This window comes from Heliangelus exortis, chromosome 1, assembly GCF_036169615.1.
Source record: "Heliangelus exortis chromosome 1, bHelExo1.hap1, whole genome shotgun sequence".
Lineage (NCBI taxonomy): Eukaryota > Metazoa > Chordata > Aves > Apodiformes > Trochilidae > Heliangelus > Heliangelus exortis.
Window position 1 is genome coordinate 165,142,029 of NC_092422.1, and position 26,526 is coordinate 165,168,554.

Consider the following 26,526-nt stretch of genomic DNA (forward strand, 5'->3'; position numbering starts at 1 on the left):
CAAAAGAAAAAAGAAACGATCTCAGAGCTCTAAACACCAGTAAGTACCCCACTAAGAGGGCAAAGCAGTACTTAGAAAAATCAACAGGTGGCAGCATAGCAATGCTTCAAAAGATTCTATTTTTCTAGTTCTGTTTTCATACCAGCTTCCTTTTGTTGTTCCAATTTTGTATGATGCTCAGATCTGCAAAGCAGACATTTAGGCCTTAAAATTAAGCCTTAGGTATTAGAGCTGAAGCAAAATACAATTAAGCTACATGGGGTACTCCTTCAAAAGTATCTGAAAAATCTATACAAAGGGGAAGATCCGATATGACCAAAATATGAAATAATGTAAAATTATTGCTTTTAAAAATAAGAAACAGTGATAAGACAACAGCACTTGGCAGAAAAACAATGGTATCTTAATCTTCTTGGCCTTACTCTTACTTAGACTGCAGCTGTTCATGGTACCCCAAGGACCTTACCCCTTTATCACCGACTGGTTGTCTTGAGCCTTGTAACACTAAAAGCCTCTACTTGGAAAAACAAAAGTCTTCTTACAACAAACAATGAAAAGGATTAGAAGGGTCAAGCCTAACCTTACTATAGACTGAAGAACTACTAGTGAACTTGCAACAAAATTTAAGAAATTTCTCTTAAATTATCACATTTCTGCCCATAATGGTTACAGGGAAAAAATCTTCAGACAAGTTTGTCAGACTCTTGAGAGCAAGATGTACAAGGATCTGGCCCTTTTCTTCAAGGAACACCAATAACAGTTTGCATGCAAACCATCATCACAATACATGAGACAAAACTAAGGAGAGGCTGTCTGAGAAATAGTGGTTTCTGAAGCAGAAGTGGCTCTTGTCAACACTAAGGGTTCTCAGTGCTCTCTAGGAAAGATGAAGATCTGAGAAAAGTAATCAGCAGGAGTGGGTAAACTAAACTCTGCTTCTGTTGAAGGAAGCTGCACTGATTACACTGAATGGAAAAAATCAAAGCAGAGCTTTTGAAATAGAGCATGAATGGAACTGGAAACTATTTCAGGCTCTAAAACTAGACAGTATACTATTTTTTTTAAGGGAAATAAGACTGAACCTGACAAACAGCCCTGTCTTGACATAATTGTAAAGGAAGACACTGTAAGAATGTAAATAAGCTGCAGTAGGTAAGCAAGGAATATCAGAAAATCACCAAATAGTTGAAGCTGGATGGCACCTCTGGAGACTGGCCAGTGCCCTGCTCAGAGAATGAACAAGTAGAACAGGCTGCTTATGACTCTGTCCAGGCAGGTTTTCAGCATCTCCAAGGATGGAGGCTCCCCCCTGGAAAACCTATTCCAGTATTTGATAATCCTCACTGTAAACCAGAATTTCTTATATTTAATTGGAATTGCCTGTGCTTCAGCTTGTGCCCACTGCCTCCTGTTCTTTCAGGGGGGATCACTAAAAAGGGTATGGCTCAGTTTTCTTTAGTCTCCCCCACCAGGTATTTATATTCCTTGACAAAATTCCTCTAGAGCCTTCTCTTCTTCAGGCTGAACAGTTCCAGTTCTTGGTCTCTCCACAAACGTCAGATGCTGCAATCCCTTGATCATCTTTGTGGCCTCTCACTAGGACTGCTCCATTATGTTCCGTTATGTTCCTGTCCCTCATTGCTGGCTCATGTTCAGCTTTTTGCCCACCAGGACCCAAGGTGCTTCTCTAGCAAGCTTCTTCCTAGTTGGTGGCCTGGTCCCCCTGCTCCACTGTGTCCTGGTACCTGGGGTTATTCTTCATCAGGTGCAGGCCTTTGAATTTCCTTTGAACTTCATGAGGTTACTGGCTGCCCACTTCTCCAGTCTGTCAAGGTCCATTGGAATGCCAGCCCATTTATCTGGTTTATCTGTCCCTGCTTCCAGTTTTGTGCCCTCTCTAATCTTGCTGAGGTTGCACCGTGTTCCATCATCCAGCTCAAAGCCTAGAGCACCCAATATTCTCAAGCAAACTTCCCTAGTCTGACATCCATGTATTATTTGTATGGCCCATCCCTTCGTTGCTTCCAAGATGAGACAAAATCAAGTGTGTTCAGAGCACTTTACATTAATTATTTTTACATTACACTTCCAGCCAGAAGAAACCCATGTGACTCTGATAACAGTAGGAGATGAAAATGACAAATCAGTCCAGTGAAGTGCATGCTTTTAGTGTAACTGGAAAAAAGGTAGAAGTTATGTTGTAGCTGGAAGATAGTAGAACTTGCAGTCCATGAGACCTTAGTATGTTAAGAAGATGTCATACTTTTACGCCATACTTTCACTAAAAAGCACTTTCATGGATTTCTTAGATAATATTAAGGTCTGAACAACCCTTTGAGAGATACAGTAGGTGGAACTGAAAGATACTTTACACTTCCTTGCTAAGAATGCTGCCAAATAATGCATTTGAAAATAACACACCATGAAGGGCATACTAGAGGTACCGTGCCAAACTAAAAGCTGCACTGCTCAGTAAATGCCTGATTTCCTCACACAATGCACTGTCTTGTGAATCAGCAAAATTTAATGTATTAATTTACAGTACAGTTTATCAGAACTTAACTGAAGATGACTCTCTAGATACAACTGAGAAGGAATGAAGTCCAAGCTGACATGATTTAGAATACAGACCTCAGAATCAAATCCAGTTAAGATTTCTATAGGCAATAATCCATGCTTACAATTTTCACCAAAAAGGTTACGTGTAAACCTACTAAGCAATTACATTTATCCTTGTTTTTAATCAGCCTAGCCTTATAAACAGTGTAGCATAATTAGAAAATATTTCACTGTATGCTATGAAAATCCTTTTAACTTAAAAGACAATTCTGGTTCACACACTAGACAGAGAAGAAAATTATTTACAGTAACATAATGATGCAATTCAATAAGCAATAGAGATTGCATATAACATTTTTATTTAGGACACTGCAAATTGTGTGTCTCTCCCCCTTCCAATTTAGCCATCTTCCATGCAGCATGCTAAAAAAAAATTTGAATTACTTCCTGAACTGTTCAACTTCTAAGCATCCTCATTGAAAATATTTTTAGAAAATAGTTGAATTTTATGGATGTCTTATATAAGTTGTGTGAAACAATCATGAAATAACCCCATATAGCACTACAAACTGGGACTGACTGGCTAGAAAGCAGCTTTGAGTGAAAGGACCCAGTGCTCCTTCTCTGTGAAAATCTGGAATTGCCAATAGTGCATCCTTGTGGGAGAGATGGCTGACTGCAAGCTGGGCTGCATTAGCAACAGCAGCCAGAGGCAAAGGGAATTAAGTCTTTCCCTTTGTTTGGCACTTGTGAGGCTGCTGCTGCAGCACTGTCCTGTTTAGGGCTCCTCAGAGTAAGAAAGAGTAGAGGAGAGCCACCAACATGGCCAGGGAGCTGGAGAATAACATACAATGTAAGGTTGAGAGCTGTATGCATTTGTTCAACCTAAAGAACACAGGATCACAGGGAGAACTTGTGGCTTTCTCCAGCTACCTAATGGGAGGCTACAGAGAAGAGGAGCCAGACTCTTCTCAGAAGTGCACAAAAAGGAGACAGGACCCATGATCATTCTGGAGTCTCTTCTAACTCAAATTATTCTCTGGTATAAAATGAAGGGACAGAAAATCTGCACAGACAATGAAACTGAAATTGAACAAATTTCAACAACTTTATAAACTTGGCTTACGAATGTATCTGAAACTACTGAGCTGGTAAATAGAGAATTCAATATTAATACTGTTATAATAACCATAATAACTATTATTACTGTTGCTTTTATTATACTTGTTGCTATTATTGTCATTTCACCCAAAGAAATCACAAACATAAGTTGTGATGGCAAAGGAGGACATTAACTGCAATGTGGTTGGTTAAGATCCAGTATCTTTAAACTCAAGGAGGAAAAAAATGGGCATGGAAACTTAAATTCACTTACAGGCTTTTGACATAAGACTGCTTTGATGACAAAACACAAGTTCCAGAACTAAACAAGACCAAAATAAACTATTGGTTCTTTCTAGTAATTAGTAATTTTTATTAATTATATTAGTTAAGCTGCTAGCACTGCAGCTTCTATTTAATAATGAAGTTTTTTCTCCTCGTAAGAGTAATGCTAGGTATACAAGTATTTCTCTTTTAATCATAGCAAAGAAACAAGCTATTGCATTCCTGTAAAATATCCATTAAATAGCATCCATTCAAAGGGGAAAGGTCAAATGACAGAATGTTCAAAGGTTCCCTGCATGTTAACCTATGCACTAAAATACATGATAATGAGGTAAAAATAAAGGCCCAGTAATTCACTGGTCATTTACTTTTTGACACTTCTGCACTACAACCTGCCCTCAAGCACATCTGAAAAAGTGTTTTTCATGACATGCATGCATGGTAATCATTACAAAAAGCAACGAATCCCACTTAAGAGGTTGCTTATGTAGAATACTGGTTAAATCCCTTTCTGACATCGATCACTGTGCAAAACCTGGTGAAACAGTAAATGCAGTTATGTAAATCAACCAATACCAATATATATGTATAATTTCTTCCATTTTAATCCTATCCTGCTGCTTAATGGAGTCTCCTAATATCAGTTTCTACACATGACAAAATATAACAAGATAGTAGTTTCCAAGTAATAAGGAAAGCTCATTATATTCTAAGGTACGTACCTGAATTGCTGAGTTCATGAAACATGTATTCCCCAAGTTACTCAGGCCACACAGGCCTGGCTGCTCATTGTGTCTTCCTGGCTCTGAATAATCATAATTCTTATAAGCAGTATATGATGGGAGACAATAGTTTGAATTTTTCACACTGTAAAAAAACAAAACACCTTTCACAATGTAAACATGTACTCTATAGTACTTTAATGCATACAAGTACTTTACAAGCTTAAATATTTAAAAATCTTGAAGTAACTTCTGTGAACAAGAAAGGATTTTAAAGAATACTTAAATTCTGTAATAATATTAATTTCAATTTAAAAGTCACCTCTGCAAACAACCAAAATCTAATGTACTGCAATAACTGTAATTATTATATCCCTACCCCTTTTTGATAGGAGCAGCTTCACAGCTTACTCCATTCTTCATTGCTCCATCAAACTTAATACACTCAGACTTTAGACACCACCAGCAGCAATCAATCATTTATGTCCCTTTTGCATCCTGCTACTGCAAGAGAGTGAGGTCGGTGGGAATAGGAATGCAGAGTTACAGGTGAAAGCTGAGATTTCCAAGGCCACTGTGGCATAGCTGCCTCACTGCATCAGACAGTCTATTTATAGCTTCCCTGCTAGGACAGCACAATCCACAGCATGCAAATGCAGGGAAGCCTGGAGAGGTAAAAGAATGCGCAAAATGCCTCGGAACAACTTCCTGATAAATCTCCAAGATGCGTCTGCTGTATGGAGAAACTGGAGAAGACTGCAATAGGCAAAACAGTAAGATGTAAGGCAGTTCGTTTCCAGATGAAATCATGCAAATACTATATATAGAATAAACCCCAAAACAGTAAAGTAAGCATATCCGAGAGCATGAGAAAGGCAAATAGGTTTTGTAAGAGGATGCTCTGTAATACTACAGATGTTACAAAAAAGCAACCCATCAGAAAGGTTAAATTCTTTCTTAAACTATTTCAGGCACTGATCCTAATGACATCCGTGTAATAGTAGCTTTGGCTAAAGGTCAAGTGTATTTCTGCAGTCACTAAGCATTATTCACATTAGAAGCAACTTGAACAAAAATGTGAAAGTCATTTTCTAAAAATCACATGGAAAAATATGCAGTGCAAATAATAAATCCTGATAAATAATTGAGATTTATAAAAGCCTGACAGTGCAAGTACCCAGAGGTACATTCCAGCCATTCCTGAACAGTCTCACATCCTTTACATCCAACTGAATTCTACCTGTCCCCTCATTGCACACTCACTCCTCAAGAAAAAGAGTTGCTTTGTTTTGATAACAATTTACTGAAAACATTAAGCAGAAAGGGGAGAAAACTTCTTGCTAGAAACTGATGTTCTCAATAGCTGTCCCTCCTATTACTGTTTCCCTTTATCATACACATGCATTTTCTCTGCTCTCTGGCTTTCCCCCTGACTAGCTAAGGGGCAGTGTGTTTACTGGTCATTCTCCAATAAAAAATCCCTGTAAAGTTAATTATGCTCTTTCAGTTTCACCCTAACTTAAATACTTCACCTTGGTCTACACAAGATACTTTTTGTACTTCAGGTCCCACACAACCTTCAAACTTGCTTCTGTGGTTAACCCTCTGTTACCATTAGTCCCTGGTTCACCCCTGTATGAGAGATGCCCAAGGAAAATTACCTTCCACCTCCCTTTGCAGCTGCAGGCCAGCTATTGCAATCAACCCCACTTCCCTTAAGCTGGTAAACCTTAGTTTCCCCAGGAAGAAAAAAGCAGAAGCTTGCCACTAGTGCTAATGCAACCTCCACAATACAACCAGCCTCTCAACCCAGCTCAACAGTGCACAAGCAGCAACCAAAACCATAGAATGCTTTGGATCAGACTTAATGATCACCTAGTGCACATGTACAGGGTACAGAATAAGCTTCTACTTTCAGCCCTGCTTGCTTCCTACTGCTTTCCTCACCTGACTCAAAGATTACACTTTGTACATAATAACAAAAATCTCTTTTGGAAAGTTTGAAGATATAGGGGTAATAAACAGACCTTATATGATTTTCCTGGGGATTTTCACTCCCCTTTTTTTCCTTCTCTGCAGCTTCCCCCCCTTCATGACCTGCCATCTTAGAAGGGACACTAGAAAGCTAAGAAATGCAATTGATGTCTTTTGGTTTTAGTGCAGTAATGTGAACAATCTCCTCAAATTAGCTGAGTAATATCATGACTTAATTAAAGGAAACTGTAATGCAGATAGATCCCCAGTGCTAGTTTGCTCTAAGGGACAAGCTGTCAAGAGTCAACTTTTCAAAAGGGAAAGCCATTTCTGAGCTCTTCCATCTTCTGTACTGGCCCACAGAAATACATTTGAGAGGTTTAGGGAATAAGGCTGCCATACTCTTTCCATGAGTCAGGTCTATTAACCTGTAATATGTTATCAAAATGTATCCATTAAAATACAGGGCTTGCTATGAGCAGGATGTCTCTTCGTATGTTTGCCAGTCTGCAAACTTAATTTTTTCTTGATGAATTATTTTTCTTTAAATTACTATGCTTTTGAGACTGGACAAAACACCATAGTATTATTAACAGTCAGCAGTAAATGGATAACAATGGTGAGCAAAGGTCCAAGGCAAGTCTACATGAGCTTCAAACAGAAATGCCCTAGAAAAAGTAACTTGTGATAACATGTCCCCAGTCTCCATCTGCTTTTCCTGCAAAAAAGTTGCCTTTAATGATGGAACAATGCATGGAAAAGCAGAAGAATAGTATTAGAATGGGACAGTCAAGTACGGAAAATACAGGAAGAAAACACTTCTGGGTCTTAGAAGAAATTGCTGCTCAAAAAATAAGGCAAGACTAGAAAAAATGAAACCAGACCATTGAACAGCTAGACAGAGTTCCTCAAGTAGAGAAAATGGTAAAGGGAGGTTTCTGAATGAGATTTACTAACTTTCAATCTAAAATTTTGAGTTGCATGTGCCATATTTGAAATGACTTACATGTACTGTCTGTATCCTGCCTTTAAATCTTGAAGGAGCTTTCAGATGATAATGAACCCAGAGCACTCATTCTGTAGTAGGACTTCTGGGAAGCGTGGATTTGGAACAGAGAGGTTTGGAAAAGCACCACTAGCATTGAAAAGGACACAATTTAACAGTGGAGTACTGTATCCCCCCAAAAATGCTGCAAAACGAATTTTGAGTTGAAAAATGAACCCAGAATATTTTGTTTGGAACACTTACTGAGCTCTGTAATATTTCAACCACTTTAATGGACTGTCAATGTGTTTTTGTGACCAGCCACTTTAAGAAACCCATAATAGGTTTCCATCGATTTTTAGAGATGCCTAAAGTAGCAGGAGAGGCCCATGTCACTACACAAAGACTATTGTCTTTGTTACTGTTCATGATCATTGTCTGGAGAGCAAAAGATACCATTATAATCTATTTAAATAAAAAAAAAAAAATCTCCCTTGTATATATCTGCCTATGTGTCAGGTACAACATGAAGAAATTGCTTCTACAGGTGATGCAATCAAGGTCTCTGTTTCTTGAAATAAATATATTGAAATGTACCAAGCCTGCAAAAGAAGCTGTCAGCTGTCTGTCTTCTGACAAGCTGACACTACTGAATGATGAAGAAAGTCATTTTAGTAACCTGAAACAATGGCTGCAAATAAAGAAAACAAAACAACTTTTCACTTAATATCCAAACCAGAATCCCTGCTCAACTGTTTTTAATCCTCTACCCACATAATTTAAAAAATACCATGTGACATGAAATGTATTGCTTTATAACAGCAATAAGCAGACATTTCAATAAGACCAAAATGATGAGTGTCTCTGCCTGCTCTTCTGAATCCACTAACTCATATTATGCTAAACCTCCTATGTTATTCTTTCAATATGATCACCTGTAAAGGCAAAGAACATCAATAAGCAATTATTTAGACTCCTCCACTCCATTAAATGCAAACTCATATTCAGAGAAATGCAAGCTTTGGATCTGATAAAATTTGCACAAGCTATTTTTATTATCTAATGTATGACTAGCTTAACATACAATTAGGTATTTACTAATTTGAGACTTACTATTACACAGAATACATCCTAGATTAAGATATGTATAACAGAAATGTGTACCATATACAGAAAAAAGTTTTAACATAACTTGTACTCTATAGCTTAAGTAATTGCAAAACCAGGCTTGCAATGAGTAGCATTTATGACTACAGGCACCTGTTGTTTGCTTTTTCTGCCTTAAAAATCAGCTGTCAGCTAAAATGATCTTAAAAACAAGTGTTGGTATTTATTTGAGAGTCACAGAGTCTCATGTCCATATGCAGGTGCTACAAATGTAGAATTTTACTATTATACTAAAGATATTGTGCAATATAAGAAACAACAAGGCAGAAACATGAAAATAATTTCAGGCAAGGTAACATTAAGTAGTTAGGAAACTAATGAAAAGAAGATAGCATTAATTAATGGAAAAGAAGTGCTTTCTGAGACAGGTATCTGAGAGAAGAATATAGGAAGAATAATAAATAAAGTACAGCTTTCCATTTACTTTCTGAAGCCAAAAAATTCCTAAAGTATATACTGTGGCATTAAAGTACATAACTTATTAATGCATATGACTTCTCTATCACTAAACCAGTTCATACTGAACATATATTCTGACAGAAGTCCTGCTAAAAATTCTCCTGTATTATATTTTGTAATTTTAAATTTGTGATTTTTAAAATATTTAAACTCACTATAACTGGATTACTGCATTGTAAGGAAAATCATATACTTCTGCACTGAATGTCTGCCTTGCATAACATTCAGATGCAGTGTTTTGAGCTACAATAGAAAAATGCTTTCTATTTCATAACACTAATGAGAACACGTACCTAACATCTAACAAATGTTTAACTTACAGTTAAAGCAGTTCAAAGGACCAATTCTTTATCAAATCTGATTTTTATATTACTTCCTTTTAGACATGTATTTCTGTTGAAAATCCTTAAATTAAAATAACCTCCCCCCCCCAATTTTATCTTAAGTCTTATTTTGGCTCCAAAATAAACCAAGAAATAAAAATAAAATCAGCTAAAGTAAGTGAAGAAGCTATCTTTAAAAGATGCAAGAGCTAGCAACAGATGTCATTAAGTGCTTCCTAAAAATAACTTCAGCATCACTAGGGAGAAGCTAACACTAAAAAAAGGAAAAAAATACCAAAAAAGAATAAAAAAAAAAAAAAGTCTTGCTGGCTAGATTTAGAACAGTGGCACCCTAAGAAAAGGTAACTGATAAGCTTTGGTTTTAGTGTTACTACTGTCTTTTGCATAAGCAATAGGGGAAGATTAGTTCTCAGCTGAAGGAGGCTCAGATCTGGTCAAGTCTTTTTCACACAATCATCGTTACAATATACTTTTTATTTACTATACATTCACACACAGAGTACAATAGACTGCAGTTAAATACATGGGTTTCAACTGTTTAACAGTGAGAGCTGGGGCTACTCACAATTGGTAGAAGCACAAGCGACACTTCACCCCTTAGGAAAATATACTTCTGATAAATGCAGTATTTAACTGGAAGATATTGTATAAGGTTTAATATTTATGTCACCTTTTTAATATTTAACATCTTCATGTTTGATCACAAAGCACATGTTGGGAAAAATATTTTAAATTTGAATGAATTGTAAGAATAAGCCTCTTCAGTTTCCCCCAGCTTGCATTAATGATGAGTGGTCTCTTGTTTCAAGCATTTGAAAGATGCTCCATTATCTGTTAAAGTGAAATAATTCCATGTTTTTCTATATTCACCAACTTTTTTACAGTTGTGTACAACAAGAAGAGACTACAAACAAAGTTGGCCACTGGAATATGAAAGGGCTTCTTTTGAAGTTTTATCCCATTCCTTCTTAAATTTCTGGTTAGGAATATAAAGGAGAAAACCCTTGGAAGTGAGAAGCCTCTTTTACTAAGCCTCTGCTCATTGTAATATTCAAGTACACCTATCAGACTGATCTAAAATTTTCTAGCACAAGTTACTGATAATTAATCAATGTCTATAATGCCTATGAACACCATTATAGCTAAAACAATTCAGCTACAGTGGTCTCAGATCAATGTGTGGTACCACATATGCTGCTAGAATGCCCTAGCATCACTAAATAGGAGAAAACCTGAACACCATAAATGTAGGTATTTTATATGTCTTTTTGTTGTCCATCTTAATTCAAGCAGGATAATAACAACAACAAATTTTTAGCATGGTAAACTCTAAATGAAGTGATGTATTTTCTTACAATGCTCAATAATCTTTTTAGTGCCTGTTCTGCTGAGGACTGGGAATTACCAGACATCTTTAACTGTGTTTCAGTTGCTGTTATCATGCTTTACAATACCTACACTATGAAACAGTACCCAGTAACAATTCACAATCCAAATACTGAAAAACAAATAAAAATCCTTAAGCTAGGAGTTTCAAGTGTCAAAATTTGCTTATGCCACACCAGGGCAATAAAATTAAATAATGTTTTAAGATATATTGCTTACTTTCTGTTGTTCATGTTGTTATAATTATTTGATAGAGATGGAGAGATCTTTGGTAAAGTTGAAAAATTTGATGCACCTGGGGACCTTTAAAAATATGAAAATGAAAAATTAGATAAAAATGCTGAGATATTAAAAACCATGAAAGAGCTAACGAATGAACAACGTATATCAACGAACATGGAAAATAAATATTCATTTAGAAGTGGGCAAAGTATTAAAAATACCCAGGTCATGCAGTCCTCAGAATCATCTTTGAAAACTTGAAATGCTTCATGGTACTTTTCATATAATTTTGAAGAAACAGAGCTATTGCAAACAAAAAGCAAACAGACACACATACAAAAAAATAAATTGCAGGCCACTGTGCTACAAATTTTTCAGATTTTAGGACTGCAGATATTTTGATGTTCTAAATTCTACAATGTAGTTTCTAACATGGGACATTTTATGAATTTTTCATTTAACCATAAATGGATGTTGAGATGATATACAAAATTACTCAGATACATACTACAAGGTTAGTTTAATAGCAGCATGAAAATATTTAATTAAACTGTTATATTAACACTATTTTAAAAAATCCAAGATATTACACAAAGTAGTAATTAATCTTTAAAATCCTTTTAACCTTTTTTTTTTTTTTTTTTTTTTTTTTTTTCCCCAAAAGTAACAGAATTATCACTCAACCCTGCAGTTCAGGATATATTTTTAAGTATAAGAATACTAATAACTTTAATCACAAAGACCCTCTGATGTAACAAATACAATGATCAAATATATTGTAGAGTATTTTCCTTTTTCTGATCACATCTTACAGATAGCCACAGAAAAGGTTCTGAATACTCAAAGGCATTTAGGCACCATGTTTTTGTGGGCTCTGTGGAACTTCAACTAACTTGCAAAAACCTCCAGCTGTCATTGGAAAACTTTGAAATACATATCATATACAATATTAAGAGAAGAAATTCTGCATGCTCAGGATTTTTAAGCACCTTTCAAGAACTCAACTCTGAAAGGAGATTAAACATTTTTACACAGTGAGTTTTCCCAAGTATATTTTCCCATTTATTTTCATTTTTTAATTAATAGACCTTTTCCAAAGGAAAAGATACATCACCATGTGAATAAAATGTTACTTAAATTTTTAAATATTTTGAGCATCACTCTTAAAGCTTTCCTGCAGATTTTCTTTATCAATCTAAATCCTTATCTTTGAAGATCTTCAAAGAAGTCAAATACACAGACTGTGTCAACAAGATATAAAATCAAAGTCAGTTTAACCCTACCCAAATTCAAGACAAAAATTAAGTTACACACATTTGGGTATAATTTAGAAGAATCTATTTGATCTGATTAATTCTGAATCAAAACTGAACTTTTCAAAACAATTTTGAATCACAATCATAGAATGGTTTGGGCTGGAAAAGACCTTCAATATCATCTTGTTCCAACACCCTGTAGTGGGCACGGCACCTCCCACTAGATCAGGCTGCTCCAGGTCCCATCTGACCTGGCCTTGAGTATTTCCAGGGATGGGGCATCTGCAACTTCCCAGGGCAACCCATTCCAGTGAAGCTTTTATTTAATTTAAACTAAATTAAAATGCAATACATATTTAAAGTTAAAAACCCAATGTATAATTGTTGCCTAAAACCCAAAAAGAAACCAGAACAAGCTACATAAAGAAAGGTCCAGTTTCCACAAAAAACCTAAAAGAAGTTAATTTGTTCCTTAGAGGACTATCAGTAGGTTTTACTCTTGGATAGCATTTATATTGTGGCAGATGCAAACTTTTGGCAGAGATAAAGAAGCTATGTGTTTCAATCTGGGTGACTATGTAATTCAGGTGCGGGGCCATTCTGGAACATTAAAACCAACACCAGACTGTGAGGAGAGAGAACTGAAAAGGGAAAAGGAGCAGATGTATGTGCTAACTGAGATCATGCTGGCACAAGCATAAAAGTCCCCCAGCATTGCCCAAATCTGAAAGTTAATCGCAGGTGCAAACCCCTGAGGGTTAGGATGGGAACACGTGAGAAGATTCTGATGAAAACAGTTCTAAGGAAATGGTGAGACCCCCTGAAACTCCATCTGTGCCACCCCCTGATTGGGACCCAAGCTCAGTGAACTCAAGCTATGTTTCTGCACAAGCTGGGTGAGACTGAGACCAAGTATTTGTGGAGAATCTCTTTAATGGGGAGGGGGGTTGGATACTGCTGAGTGATGATGAGGCAGCAGTGTTCTGGGATCCCAGAGTGTTTCTGAGCAATGGGCTGGCAGGTGACCAGTTGCTCATATCCCAAGTGGCTTACTGGTCTGGAGGTTTGGACCTCACAAAGTGGGGGGAGCCCTTTACTACCTGGGTAAAAGGGCTGTGGAAAGGCTTCATGTATCCTGGCCATGTAAGAAAGAGGGCAGCACTGGGTGCTGATTGCCACACCAGTGGATCCCCACCAACTCAGGGTGCTCAGTAGAGGGCTACCAGGTTCTATGTATACATCCAGGCTCTCAGAGAAAGGATTCAGAGGGCTACAGAACATAATGGCCAAACCCCCGAGAATCCTCCCATGCATGTGATGCCTCAGGCAGAGATGCTACACAGTGCAGTCAGCCACAGGCAAGGGGCAGGGTGGGCAGAGCCAGGCTGGGGCACAGATGAGATCCAGAAGGTTCGAGAAGGCAGGCCCAAGCCTCACGCTGATCGGCCTTTCCTAGGAGGCTGAATGTCCGGATTGAACCCCCAGTTCCAGAAGGAATGACTTCAGGTGAAATGCTCTAATGCTGTGGGTACCCCCAGGCAGTGCTGCATGGGCAACCCACTGACTGACTGTGTCCATACACTGGTGGGAGTGGTGGAGGGGCAGGGAGGCTGCCTCAGTCAGTCAGTCAGTCAGTCGGGTCATGGCACAACTCCTGCCAGGAGCCAGATGTGCTGTGGCTCAGACTAATTTAAAACTGGTCATGTGAGCTGGAATCCCCTGTTGATATGGAATGGATTTGCTCAGCAAGATGGAAAAGGAAATACATTTGGATTTGATATATCAGCAGGCAGGCAGTGCCATTTGCCCAGTGGCAGTGTGTAGAAGTTTAGGAGCTGCAAGCCAAAAGGCCTGCACCTTGTTCCTGCACTACTGCAATCTAAAGTAACCCACACTTCTCAGACATGCATTTTGGTAGGAACAGGGATGCTGTTGGGACTGACTACAGCCACAGCTGTTTGTACTGCTGCTGGGGACATAACTGCGAGTGCTGCATGGGTGGTTCAGTGCTCTGCCCACTGCTGAGAGCACTGAGTGACCACGGGTCACAATGTATGGATACAGTGGTTCAGGACTGGGCCCAAGGGGAAGGCATTAAATGGGTCCTACACCACATTATGATAGAATTGTTTTGGTTGGAAAAGACCTTTAAAATCATTTAGTCCAACTATTAAGCTAGCACACTGCCAAGTCCACCACTAAACTATGTCCCTATGCACCACATCTATAAAGACATCCAAGGATGCCGACTCGTCCACTGCCCTGGGCAACCTATTCCAGTGCCTGACAACTATTTCATTGTAGACCTTTTACTAATATCCAACCTAACCTCCCCTGGCACAACTTAAGGACATTTCTTCTTGCCCTACACCACTTGTAATCTCAGAGAAGACTGTTTGCCACCTCGCTACAACCTCCTGTCAGGTACCTGTACAGAGCAATAAGGTCTCTGTAACCATTTAGGAATATCCCAAGACAAAATGAATGATCAACTGTACAGAAAAAAACAATTATGCTTCAAATGCAAGACAAAATATATATCCCTTGAGAGGTATACTAAATTCAGTATGTATTAATGCTACTGTGGTGTTAAAACACCACAGAAAGATGTCCAAAGAACACAGTTACTTGCTTGACAAAAATAACTAATTTTAAACTCCAGTTGTAAAAAACCCAGTAGGCCTTTTTTTGGCCTTTTTTTTTCTCACATGCACATAGCTGGAAAAACAGATAACTTTGAAAAATAACCTTTTATGATCTATCAAACAAACCTGATAAAATTATTATAGTTAAGCATCTTAATGGTCCAGCAAAAGACAGATAAAGAAACTTTACTGTAGTCCTATAACAAAACAGACAATAACTCATATCAGATATTGACTTCCATACACACTTCATTAACCCCATGGTTATATTGCTCTAAACTTTTAACTCCCAGAATCATCCACAGTTGAGACAAATACAGACATCAGCAAGAACACCTGCAACCAGAACAACTTTTTTTTTTCTCCCATATTCCATGGGCATCTGATATAGATTGCCTGCATCAGGCTAGAAAAAATAAAAGCAGACAAGGCTTCTTTGGACAGCTGGAAATCTAACTAACATTCAGAGGCCCTATTCCTTATGGGGTCTTTGACCACTGTGATACCTGTTGGCAAGACAACATAGCGGCCACAAGCAAACAAGGAAGGTTCTGGAATGCACTGATGACAACTTCCTGACACAGGTGACTGGGGAGCCAAGAAGCAGCAGAGAGAGATGCTTGGCAGGACCAGATACTTCTTTATCAGAAAGAAATAGTTTAAGATGTGAAGGTCACAATAATTGTGAGATTGCAAAATTCAGGATCCCAGGAAAGAGCAGGGCAGAAAGCAGTAACACATGCCTGGAATTCTGGGGAGCAGACTACAGTCTTTGCAGGGATCTGTTTGGAAGAGTCCTATGGGATACACCCCAGGAGAAAAGAGGGGCCCAAAAGAGCTGCTTGATATTCAAAGACCAACTCCTTTAAGCTCAGGAAAGGTTCACCACGGCGAGCAGAAAATTGAGCAAAGGCACCAGGATCCTGCGTGGATGAATAAGGAACTCCTGACCCAACTGAGACTTGGTAAGAAAGTGACTGAGTGAAAGGAGGGGCAGATAACCCAGGGGGAACATAAGAGATACTGTATAATAATGGAGGAACGAGGTCAGGAAAGCCAAAGCCTACCTGGTGTTAATCTGCCAAAATACAAGTACAAACAGGAAAACTAGGGAAGGCTAGGGAAAAGGTGGGCCCCTGCTAAATGGGGCAGAGGCCGTGGTGACAAAGGACATGGAGAAGGCTAAGGTACTTAATGCCTCCTTTGTATCAGTCTTTACAGTAAGATGAGTTTTCAGGAATCCCAAGCCCTGGAACCAAAGTCTAGAGCAAAGCTGAGTTTCCCTTAGTAGAAGAAAATCAAGTTAGGGAGATATGCAAGACCATGGGGCCTGATGGGATGCACCAAATGCCAAGGGAACTGGTTGATGCTACTGTGATAGTATTCTTGCTCATTTTTTAAATGCCTGGACTATTAATAGAGGTTTCTGACACCTGGAAGAGAGCAAATAGCACTCACATTTCCAAGAGGGCGAGAAGATCTGGAAACTACAGGCTAGTCTGCCTCATCTCAATTCCACAGAAGGTGATGGAGCAACTAATCTTGGAAACCACTTCCAGACATAAAGGACAAGAAGATGACAAGGACAAGTTAGCACAGAGCTATGAAATGGAAATGTTGCTTAATCAGCCTGATAGCCTTCTACAATGAGATTACTAGCTGGGCAGATAATGAGGGGAGCAATGGATGTTGTTTATCTCAACATCAGTAAACCTTTTGACACTGTGTCCTACAGGAGAAAGCCTGATAGACAAGCCTGAGTTACAGAAGTGTACAGTGAAAGGCAGTGAAAACCAGCTGAATGGCTGGCCTCAGATAATTCTGACCAGTGTCACAAAATCCAGTTGGAAGTCAGTCACTAGTGATATATGTCAAGGGTCAATACTAGGTCCAGTGTTCTCTATCATCTTTATTAATGACCAGAACACTGGGACAGAGTGCACACTCAGCAAGACCAGAGATGACACAGAACTGGGAGGAGGGACTGATACACCAGGTGGGTGTATTAGCATTCAAATGGACCTTGTCAGGCTGGAGAATTGGAAAGCCAGGAACCTCATGAAGTTCAATCAAAGGAAATGCAAAGGCCTGCACCTGTGGAAGAATAACCCCAGGGACCAGGACACAGTGGAGCAGGGAGATCAGGCCACAAACTAGAAAGCAGCTAGAAAAGCTAGCTGGTGGACAAAAAAGGTCCTGGTGGACAAAAAAGCTGAACATGAGCCAGCAATGTGACCTGCTGGCCAAGGCAGCCAACAGCCTCCTGGGACACATTGAGTATTGCCAGGAGGCTGAGTGAGGTGACCCTTCCATTCCACTTAGCAAATGTGAAACACCCATGGAGTGATGGCTTCACTTTTGGGCTCCTCAGTACAAGAAGGACAGAAACACAATGGAGTAAGACCAGTGAGATGCCACAAAGGTGATCAAGGGATTGCAACATCTGACCTTTGTTAAGAGGTCAGAGAAAGATGGGACTGTTCAGCCTGCAGAAGAGAAGGCTCTAGAGTGATCTTATCAATACATACAAAATACCAGTGGGAAGGAATGAAGAAAGCAGAGCACGACCTTTCTCTGTGGTGCCCACTGAAAGGAGAGGAGGCCATGGATCTAAACTGAAATACATGAAATTCTATCTGAACATAAGATGATGTTCACAAACACACACACACAAAATTGATAAAATGACTTTTTCTGCAGTGAGTGTAGTTGAAAACTGGAACAGTTGAACAAAAGTGGCTGTGCAGTCTCTGTCTTTGGAGATATTCCCAATGTGCCTGGACATGGACTGCTCAATGACAACCTGGGCAAACTGCTCCAGCCACCCCTGAAGCAGAAGGACTGGAAATCATTTGAAAAGGTCCTTCCATCCTCTGATTTTGTGAAGATGTGGTTATAATCAGGCTAAGATACAACTTATCGTTTTCAGGCAAGCTTTAGTATGTTTAACCTACTTCAGTTTGGATTATTCTCTCCTTAAAAACCCCAGCTGATTCAGAGAATCCACTTTGTGAGTTGTGCAAAAAAAAAAAAAGCAGGTAATGTTCAGGACATCTATTTGTTAAGAATTTCTGAGCCCTGCATTAACTGATATTAATGAACATGTTTGTTAAAGTAACTTGAAAACATCTCTTGTACATTACCAGTGTTTGATGTTTACCCACAGAGGCTCAGACACTTGGTTACCACAGTGTAACAAGTTGTTATGTTACAGTCAGTTGTTATGTTACAATCACCAAATGGCATAAGCTATCCCTTAACTGGTAGACAAACTCTCACAGCTCTTACAAACTGAAGACGTTACAGTAAATCCATTGTTAGCTCTATTCTCCACAATTACCTTTTCACAGAAAAATCAGAAAGGTACACTTCTCTGCATTTCAACTGCTTCAGGGAAAAATACCAGATCTTAAATCTCTTGGTTAAAGATGATAATTTCAGTACACAAACACAATTTTTCTTTTGAAGCCTCATGGATATTTTTACCTAAAAAAGCGCTTAGATACACATGCACTAGAGTATTTAAAAAAGGATAGCTAAGCATATTTAACTCTTTTTTTTCCTCTTATAAACATTATGGGATCCAGCACAGAAAGAAAAAGAAATAAGATCCTTTACTGTTTTCTGTGATAAAAAGGCAAACTGTTTTGAAATAAGCAAGGGGAAAAAAAAAAAAAAGAAGAAAGAAGAAACTTACTATGGGATAAATATTTTAAGAAAACTCTGTGTAGTCTCAAGTTTTTGTATGGTCAAAAAAATAAAATCAATGTATTCCTTTTTTTCATGGATAAATTGTTAACATTAATAGATGACCAACTGTCAGTTATGCAAAGTAGTCAGCTATTTGATTAGGATGATTTATTCCACACTGAAGTCTAAAAAAATGGATCAGAATGAAGTCTGATGCTTTTTACTATCCATACAGATATGTATTGACAGATTTAATTAAAAAGTCCTAGTTTTTTACCATATAAGAAGTGTTTTGGAAAAATAGAGATGGAACAGTAGACGTAATAGTATTTTATTTTCTAAGAAAACAGCAAACAATTCATTTCCAAAATTAGAAGGAAATAAGTATCTAGTGAATAGCCTCTCTGTATGTTTTACTTGCTTGCATATTTGCACATAAACAGGAAACAACTTCACAAATAACTAACAGAAACCTTACACTGGCTACTCATTTGGTAATTCACGGAGCTTCAAAACTCAGGCTCTATCCTTCTTCTTATCTCAAGTTTTATAATCACAAATTGCATGAAAGATTTTAATTGTATGGTTTTCCTGAATACCAGTAATTTATTTTGTAGTACAGCTGTGATGAAGTTACTTGAACTAAACCTTAGATTTTTTTATAACTTAGTTTAAAATATCCTCTTGGTGATATAAACCATTGAAATAGGTTGGTTCATTGTTTTTCTGCCTGAGGAATGATCTCCCACAGAAGGATACAAATAAGTCAAAAAAATCTGTCTGCATGCAGATCAAAAGTTTCCATCCAAGAACTGGGATCAGCAACAACTAAACTACCAACACAGCTGGGATCTCCATGTTTGCATTTTATTTGTGACATATATGACAACAAGGAGACACATATTCAGAGAAAACTTATATAACAAAGTAACGAAAATTTTCTGCAGAACTGCCCATTAATGCTGAGTAATATCTATTTTTGGAAGAGATGACAGTAAAGACATTCCAGGAGAAGTTACCATGAGCTCCCTAGAAAATGTTTTACAGAAGCCAAACTTCCTGAGCAACAAACATTCCAGTAGCCAGTATAAACTGTTGATGTAAACAGAACCCCTCAGAGTGCCAAAAATGCAGCTATTCCTAAGCCTACTGACCCTGAGCACATTTTAAGAATGTATACCATTCAGATCCTTTTAGACAAAAAAGCCCCAAAAACTTTTAAAGCAGCATTAGAATATGAAACACTAGCAGATATTAAATTTTAGAGGGGTTTTTAACAGCAGATGTTGCAATTATCACCAAAATATACTAAATTCGTAAGTTCGAAGAACAGTACACACAAAATAAATCCAAAACTGGCAAATTTGGACCTAAAGTTGAAATTAAGTTTCAGTCTTAATTTCAGGGTCTCCAGTCCTATATAATAAAGATCTCAAACTTGAAATGATTTTCTAGTTTCTTCAGAAGAAGGTACAATTATTTTGATAATTGATCTTTTCACTTATACATACTAATTCATTATACTTTTAAGAGAAACAAAACTATCATTTTTTTAAAGTGTTCCTTCCTATCTTAAGCTGAAGTCCCCATTTGGTCACTTTCAAATATTTTCTTCTCTTGCAGTAGCAAAAGATGCTCACAACCTTACCATAACATTTCTCATAAAAAACTGCCATAAAGCTCATCACCTATAGTAGCAACAAAGAAAAAAATTGCCAAAAGAAGCAATCAATACAAAGACTGCTGCTATGCTTCTGCTAACAAGAAAGAGGCAGGGAAATTCTGCAAAACATCTTACTAACTCTCATTTTCATCTGTCACAAAACACAATATGCTGTCATTCAGATGGACCTTGACAGGCTGGAGAATTGGAAAGCCAGGAACCTCATGAAGTTCAATCAAAGGAAATGCAAAGGCCTGCACCTGATGAAGAATAACCCCAGGGACCAGGACACAGTGGGGCTGGGGGGCTGCAGGTGACCAAATAGAAAGAAGCTTGGTAGAGAAGCACCTTGGGTCCTGGTGGACAAAAAGCTGAACATGAGCCAGCAATGTGACCTTGGGCCAACAACCTCTTGGGCTGTACTGGCAAAAGCATTGCCAGCAGGTCAAGAGAGGTGACCCTTCCTCTCTACTCAGCACCTGTGAAACACCCTTGGAGTGCTGGCTTCACTTTTGGGCTCCCCAGTACAAGAGACAGGGACAAAATAGAGCAAGCCCAGTGAGATGCCACGAAGATGATCAACGGATTGCAGCATCTGACCTTTGTGGAGAGGCTGAGAGAGCTGGGACTGCTCAGCCTGGAGAAGAGAAGGCTCTAGAGTGACCTTATCAATATACACAAAATACTAGTGGGAAGGAATGAAGAAAGCAGAGCAAGACCCTTCTCAGTGGTGCCCACTGAAAGGAGAGGAGGCAATGGTCACAAACTAAAACACTTGCAATTCCATTAAAGTATAAGAAATTAATTTTTTACAGTGAGGATTATTAAACACTGGAATTGGTTTTCCAGGGAGGCTGAGGAGCTTCCATCCTTGGAGACTGTCAGAATCTGACTGGAAGCAGTTTCAAGCAATGTGCTCTGGTTGACCCTGGTTGAACAGATGGGATGGACCAGAGAGTCTCCAGAGATGCCTTCCAACTTCAACTCTTTTGTGATTCTGTGAAAAGCTTATCTGATTTTTTGAAACAATCCTGCCCTTTTCAAGCATTAAAAGCTTTTCATACTTCCTAATATTCTGTATTTTGGCCTTTCTAAATATGGCACTTTATACTCTGGCCTCAGAATTAATGTTTAATATTTGTGCTTTTCTAATGCAGCCACCACAAAGAGTTACAGTCTCAGCAGGAATGGGTGTGAGACCAGTGTGTGACAGACAGGACCACAGGAAGATATCTGGAGATACACTATTTGTGGTGACAAACTAATACTACTGATGCATCTCATAAAGAAGACTCAAAAGCAAGTGTCTAATATTTCTGTCCCTTTAAAGTTTTATTAGACTTTTCATAAAGCTTTAAAAGAATGAAAAAACCTGTCCCCATTACTGCTTGTTGATAGTTAGTATTTGAATCTATTAAATCTTGCAAACCTTCCAATATTACAATGTATTTAAATATCAAATTTCAATCTTTCTGGTATCTGTGAAATCTCCAAAACATATGCCATCTTTGGAGTAAAACAATTCATCCTCATTTGCTGCTTTACTTATACTCCTCTCTGACATAAGTATTCTCGTTCATCATTTTACTTATCCCCAGATCAAACACTTTCCAGGAGCTCCTGACTGCTTTTTATAAAGTTGAATTGAAATTTGGCGGAATAAAAGCAAATACCATCACCTAGAATATCTTTCTACTAAAACTTCCAAAGCATCTGTGACATTAAGTTATCTAAATTCTTTTAATCTTTAAAATCTACATTTAAAATTTGACTCAGAATTTACATTGCTACTGGATGCTTTTTGAGGTCAGAGATTAAACTTCAAGTATTTTGCATCTCATTCTTTCTGCTGCTCTGCATTAACTTCTTTGTGTCATAACACCTCACTAAGCAAGATTATATTGTTCCTACTAAGCTTAAATTGAACCCAGACTTCACTAAGCAACTTAAAAGAAACAAGTGCTGCTAATATAAAGTATTGAGGTAAGACACCAAAGATAAAAAAATCTGTCCTTATCAAATGATATACTGTTACTACAAAAATGTTTTAAAACATCAGTGAACTTCAATGACATGATGTAGAATATTAAAATGAATTTGAAAGAACTTTTAATGAAAAATATGTTCCAGAACCAGCCAACAAAGGGAAAAAGAAAAGTTAACCTTTTGTAAGGCTGAGAAGGCTTACTAATAACAAGTTCCAGCTCATCTTTGAAATCATCCAAACATGATTTAGACTCTGGAAACAGTGTTAAAAAAAGTCTATCCATCTAAATGAAAAAATGCTCATTTGCCATTAGTAAGGTGTTATTAATAATGGCAGCAGGAAGAACAGAAGAAAAAAAGAACATTGCGTTGTGTTAATTAATGACAACTCAACAAAGAAAAAAGCAACATGAATGTATGGTAGAAGGACTTTTTAAAAAATGCTTATGAGTAAATATTGTGTTCTGGAGATACAAGGACAAGGTATCTATGAAAACATTTACATATAAGAAAAATGCTGTTAAAAATACATGTCTATGTTCACCTAACAGACAGTCTATGCTTTGAAATAGAGTTCTAAATAAAACAAGCTAAGTACTACAGTTTTCTGCTGGGGATTTTTTTTTTTTTTCATATTTTTAAGCATATATCACTTACTGAGATCAAAATTAAGCAACATATATGCAGAATTCACCATGATTATGTCATGTTCCACAACATGCAGCACTTGTAACAAACACACTATTAATATTTTCAGATAACACATCTGAATGATGATTTTTCAAAATAAAATGACAATTCTAAAACCAGTTGTTTAAAAAAAAAAAGGAATTGTGAAAACAGTTGAGCTATAGTGAGTAACATGACTTAAATTCACAACTTACTTAGGAGTTGAGGGACCTCTTGGCCACGTTCCATCTTCATTCTTCTGTTCTATCACCAGTACCTATCACAAAAAGCATGATAAGAATATTGAAATAAAAGTTTCAGCAGATTGCTTTCTGTTCCAATATTTTCAATGGACTTGCAGACGTGACTGAGACAGAAAAGACTGATGTTTAAGTTACTGTTCCCTGAGGCTCAAGAACATTCCAGTCAGTTTACACTGCATTTTCCTTTTGCTCTATTCACTTTTTTCTCCCCACAACTCACTTAATTTGTGCAGCTTTGGGCAAGGCACTTGGTATTTCTATGTCTCAACAATCCATGAATACAATGGCAAGACCTTATCTTCCAAAGAGGTCAGAAAATGTCCTGTAACATCTAAACAGCACATAGGAGTCTGCAGCAGCCATATGCCTGTCCAACAGCCCTGTTAAGGAAGGGGTACTCCTGAAGGAATTTTGCCTCTCACACAACACAGGTTGGTAGGGGAAAAAGCCCAGAGCAAACAAACAAAACCCCCCCATAGAACATTTTCTGGCTTGATATCTTTAAAGTCATACCTGTATTTTTTTTTTTTTTTTTTTTTTTTTTTTTTTTTTTTTTGCAGAAGCATTTATCTAATATTAATTTTCCAATGGGATAATTGGCTAATAAAAATAATTTCATTCAAATTGTTACTGGCACAAAAGGCAGTATGGAACACTCAGTCCTAAACACAGGCATCAAGTGCCATTTGAAACGCTGTTGGGTATTTGAGATATCTGCCCTGTGCTGCCAGATATGACATAGGACCTACAAAAAGCTCATGCCTCACTGGACTGACAGCTGGGATAGCCTGGATCATCTCAAGCAACTAGATTCCAATATTTAAACTGAACCTAACTCTTAATTTTAAATGTAAATCTGCATAATTGTACACTGATGTTTCAGGATGCTGATTAATTGTCATGCTGTGCCTGTATGTGTCTACACAGTGACATACATTCACAATGTACTCATGCCCAAAACCTTATGTTTAAGTCATGCTGCCACTTAGAGATGTGATCACATTTTCAGTGTGAATGTACTTAAGTCATGACACTGAAAACTCCCTTTCTATCATGACCTGCTTTCTATCTGGGAAAGAGTAGTTTGCTGTCTTTGATCATGAATCCTGCAAGACAGATTCTGCTGTATTGCATTCCACTGGCTTGGAGACTACTAAATAAAAGGAAGATTTAGACTGGAAAGTTCAATGGAACCCCGAAAGGCTCACTTTAGAAACCAATGATAAATTCAAAACATTAACATTGTCAGTGACAGAACTTTGAACTACACAGTAAAAAATTACTGTTAGTTTAGACAGACTGTAATAGAGTAAGTACTGTAAGATCAGGAGGCTCAGCAAGAAAAATAACCTGTGTGTCAACAAGTGCAACTGACCAAACACACAGAGTCTACCATGACATTTAGCATTTTCAGAAACCATGGCTAAATGCAGTTTTGAACAATATTTGTTTTGCTGAGAGTACAGATGTCACCTAGAGATATTTTTACGGCAGGATTAGGCCATGCTTGCTTCATAGTTAATGTTTCACTGGGATAGAGGCAATTTGCAAGTTACATCTTTAGGAGAACCTTTTATGTGAGATGGGGGCTCTTCCAGCAGGACCTCTGCATTGTTAAAATTATCTGTGTGAGGGTTTAAGTTTGTGCAGCATGAAGCTAAAGGGCACAAGAGTAAAAGTTGTTATTTTGGTGCACTCATTACTTACCTTCCATGCCATAAACCAAAACTGAAACATGGCATAAATACTGCTGATAGTAGTCAAGAATTATGAGGCAAAAGGAAATACCTCATTATAACAGCTACTGCCATCAAATTTCATCCATTCATATTTGTACTAAAACAGCATGAACTACAGCTGCTGAAAAAACATCCAACTCCATTTGAAGACTAAAGAATCAATGTAATAACCTGAAAAGTTATGCTAATGATGAAATTGTTCTATTGGTTCACATTTGTATTCATCTGGAAAGGTAAAAAATTGTTTTGTAAGAAATCCTCCTATAAAGTGATTATGAAGTGATGATACAGGCTCTTGCTAGAGCAGATTTTCAAGCTCTTTTGTCTATATAGTTCTAATCTGAAATAGCTTCATTTTTTCTTAATTTCTTTATGAATTCTGGGTAGCAGAATTTGAGCAGAAGACATTATTCTTTTAAAGCAACTAAAAAGTTCTTCACATTTTGGATTTCATTATGACAACATATTCAAGATCATATTTTTCTATTTCACGTTTTACGAAATTCAAGTCAGAAATGCTCCATTTATGTAATTTTAATTCATTAGAAGAGGTAAACTCATCTTTGATACCAAAAGTACACTCCAAAACTACTTGTATTTTGATTAAATTGTTTAAAAAATTATTTATAATTATATTCCTAACAATCTCTTTGAAGGCAATTTACTTTTAAAGAGAAAAAAAATATCACTGAGTACTGCTACATTTTCATGAGCAAAAAACCAAATGCATTTAAAAAAAAAAAAAAAAGAAAAAAAAGAAGAAATAATATTACACTGTACCTGTCCCTGGTATAAACCAGCATCCTGTATGGTACTGTCTGGTTTATTCAAAGGTTCAAAAGTATTACTCATGTATTTGTTCCACAATCTGGTCTCTTTTTCACCTGGAATATTGAAGATTTTTCTTATCTCTTTTTCAATTGTATCTGTTTTGAAAGGGAGAGAACACAAGTTTAGCATTTCACTACACAAATAGTAAAAGGTTGAATAAAGCATTGGAATCATCCATGCTTTTTCTTATGTTCAAAATATGAATGGAACACTAGAAACAGAAACACAACCACATCATGTTGTAGGAGAAGCTGGAAGTTCCTAGTTTGCCTCTCTTTAAAATAGAAACAGGGGATTATTTTATTCCCTCCTGAATCTCTTAGCAAAGTAGATCAAATAAAGACAAGCTGATAAATAACAGATGATAGGAGGTACCTTGTACCCATCTACTGATTTCTCAGTGTGGTAACACAGGAGTGTGGGTAGACAGGGAAGGATCAGAAGCAACACTTGACAGTAAAGCAGGGTGTAGGAAGGGCAAATAATTCTGTTCCCCTCCCTATATCAAATCCCCTTTTGTTTTCACTCTTCTACCAAGTGTATCCCAGTACAATTAGAACTAACCCCGATATACACATAC

General features: G+C 37.5%; 1 protein-coding gene across 6 annotated transcripts in view; it reads right to left on the reverse strand.

Annotated features, from left to right (window-relative positions):
* Positions 1–26,526, reverse strand: part of USP15 (ubiquitin specific peptidase 15) — a 65,763-nt gene that overhangs the window by 13,965 nt on the left and 25,272 nt on the right. For 3 of the 6 annotated variants that reach the window (XR_011723900.1, XM_071733502.1, XM_071733505.1), the window contains 4 exons: positions 25,896–26,041; positions 23,329–23,390; positions 11,202–11,285; positions 4,668–4,812 (listed from right to left, as the gene is read on the reverse strand). Coding sequence is in view for 5 of the 6 variants with exons in the window: in XM_071733502.1 (XP_071589603.1) it covers positions 4,668–4,812; positions 11,202–11,285; positions 23,329–23,390; positions 25,896–26,041 (437 nt within the window). In the remaining variant the exon portion in view is untranslated. Of the gene's footprint in view, positions 1–4,667; positions 4,813–7,671; positions 7,777–11,201; positions 11,286–16,626; positions 16,658–23,328; positions 23,391–25,895; positions 26,042–26,526 lie in introns of those variants that run through there. The other 3 variants (XM_071733506.1, XM_071733503.1, XM_071733507.1) reach the window with 3 other exon arrangements.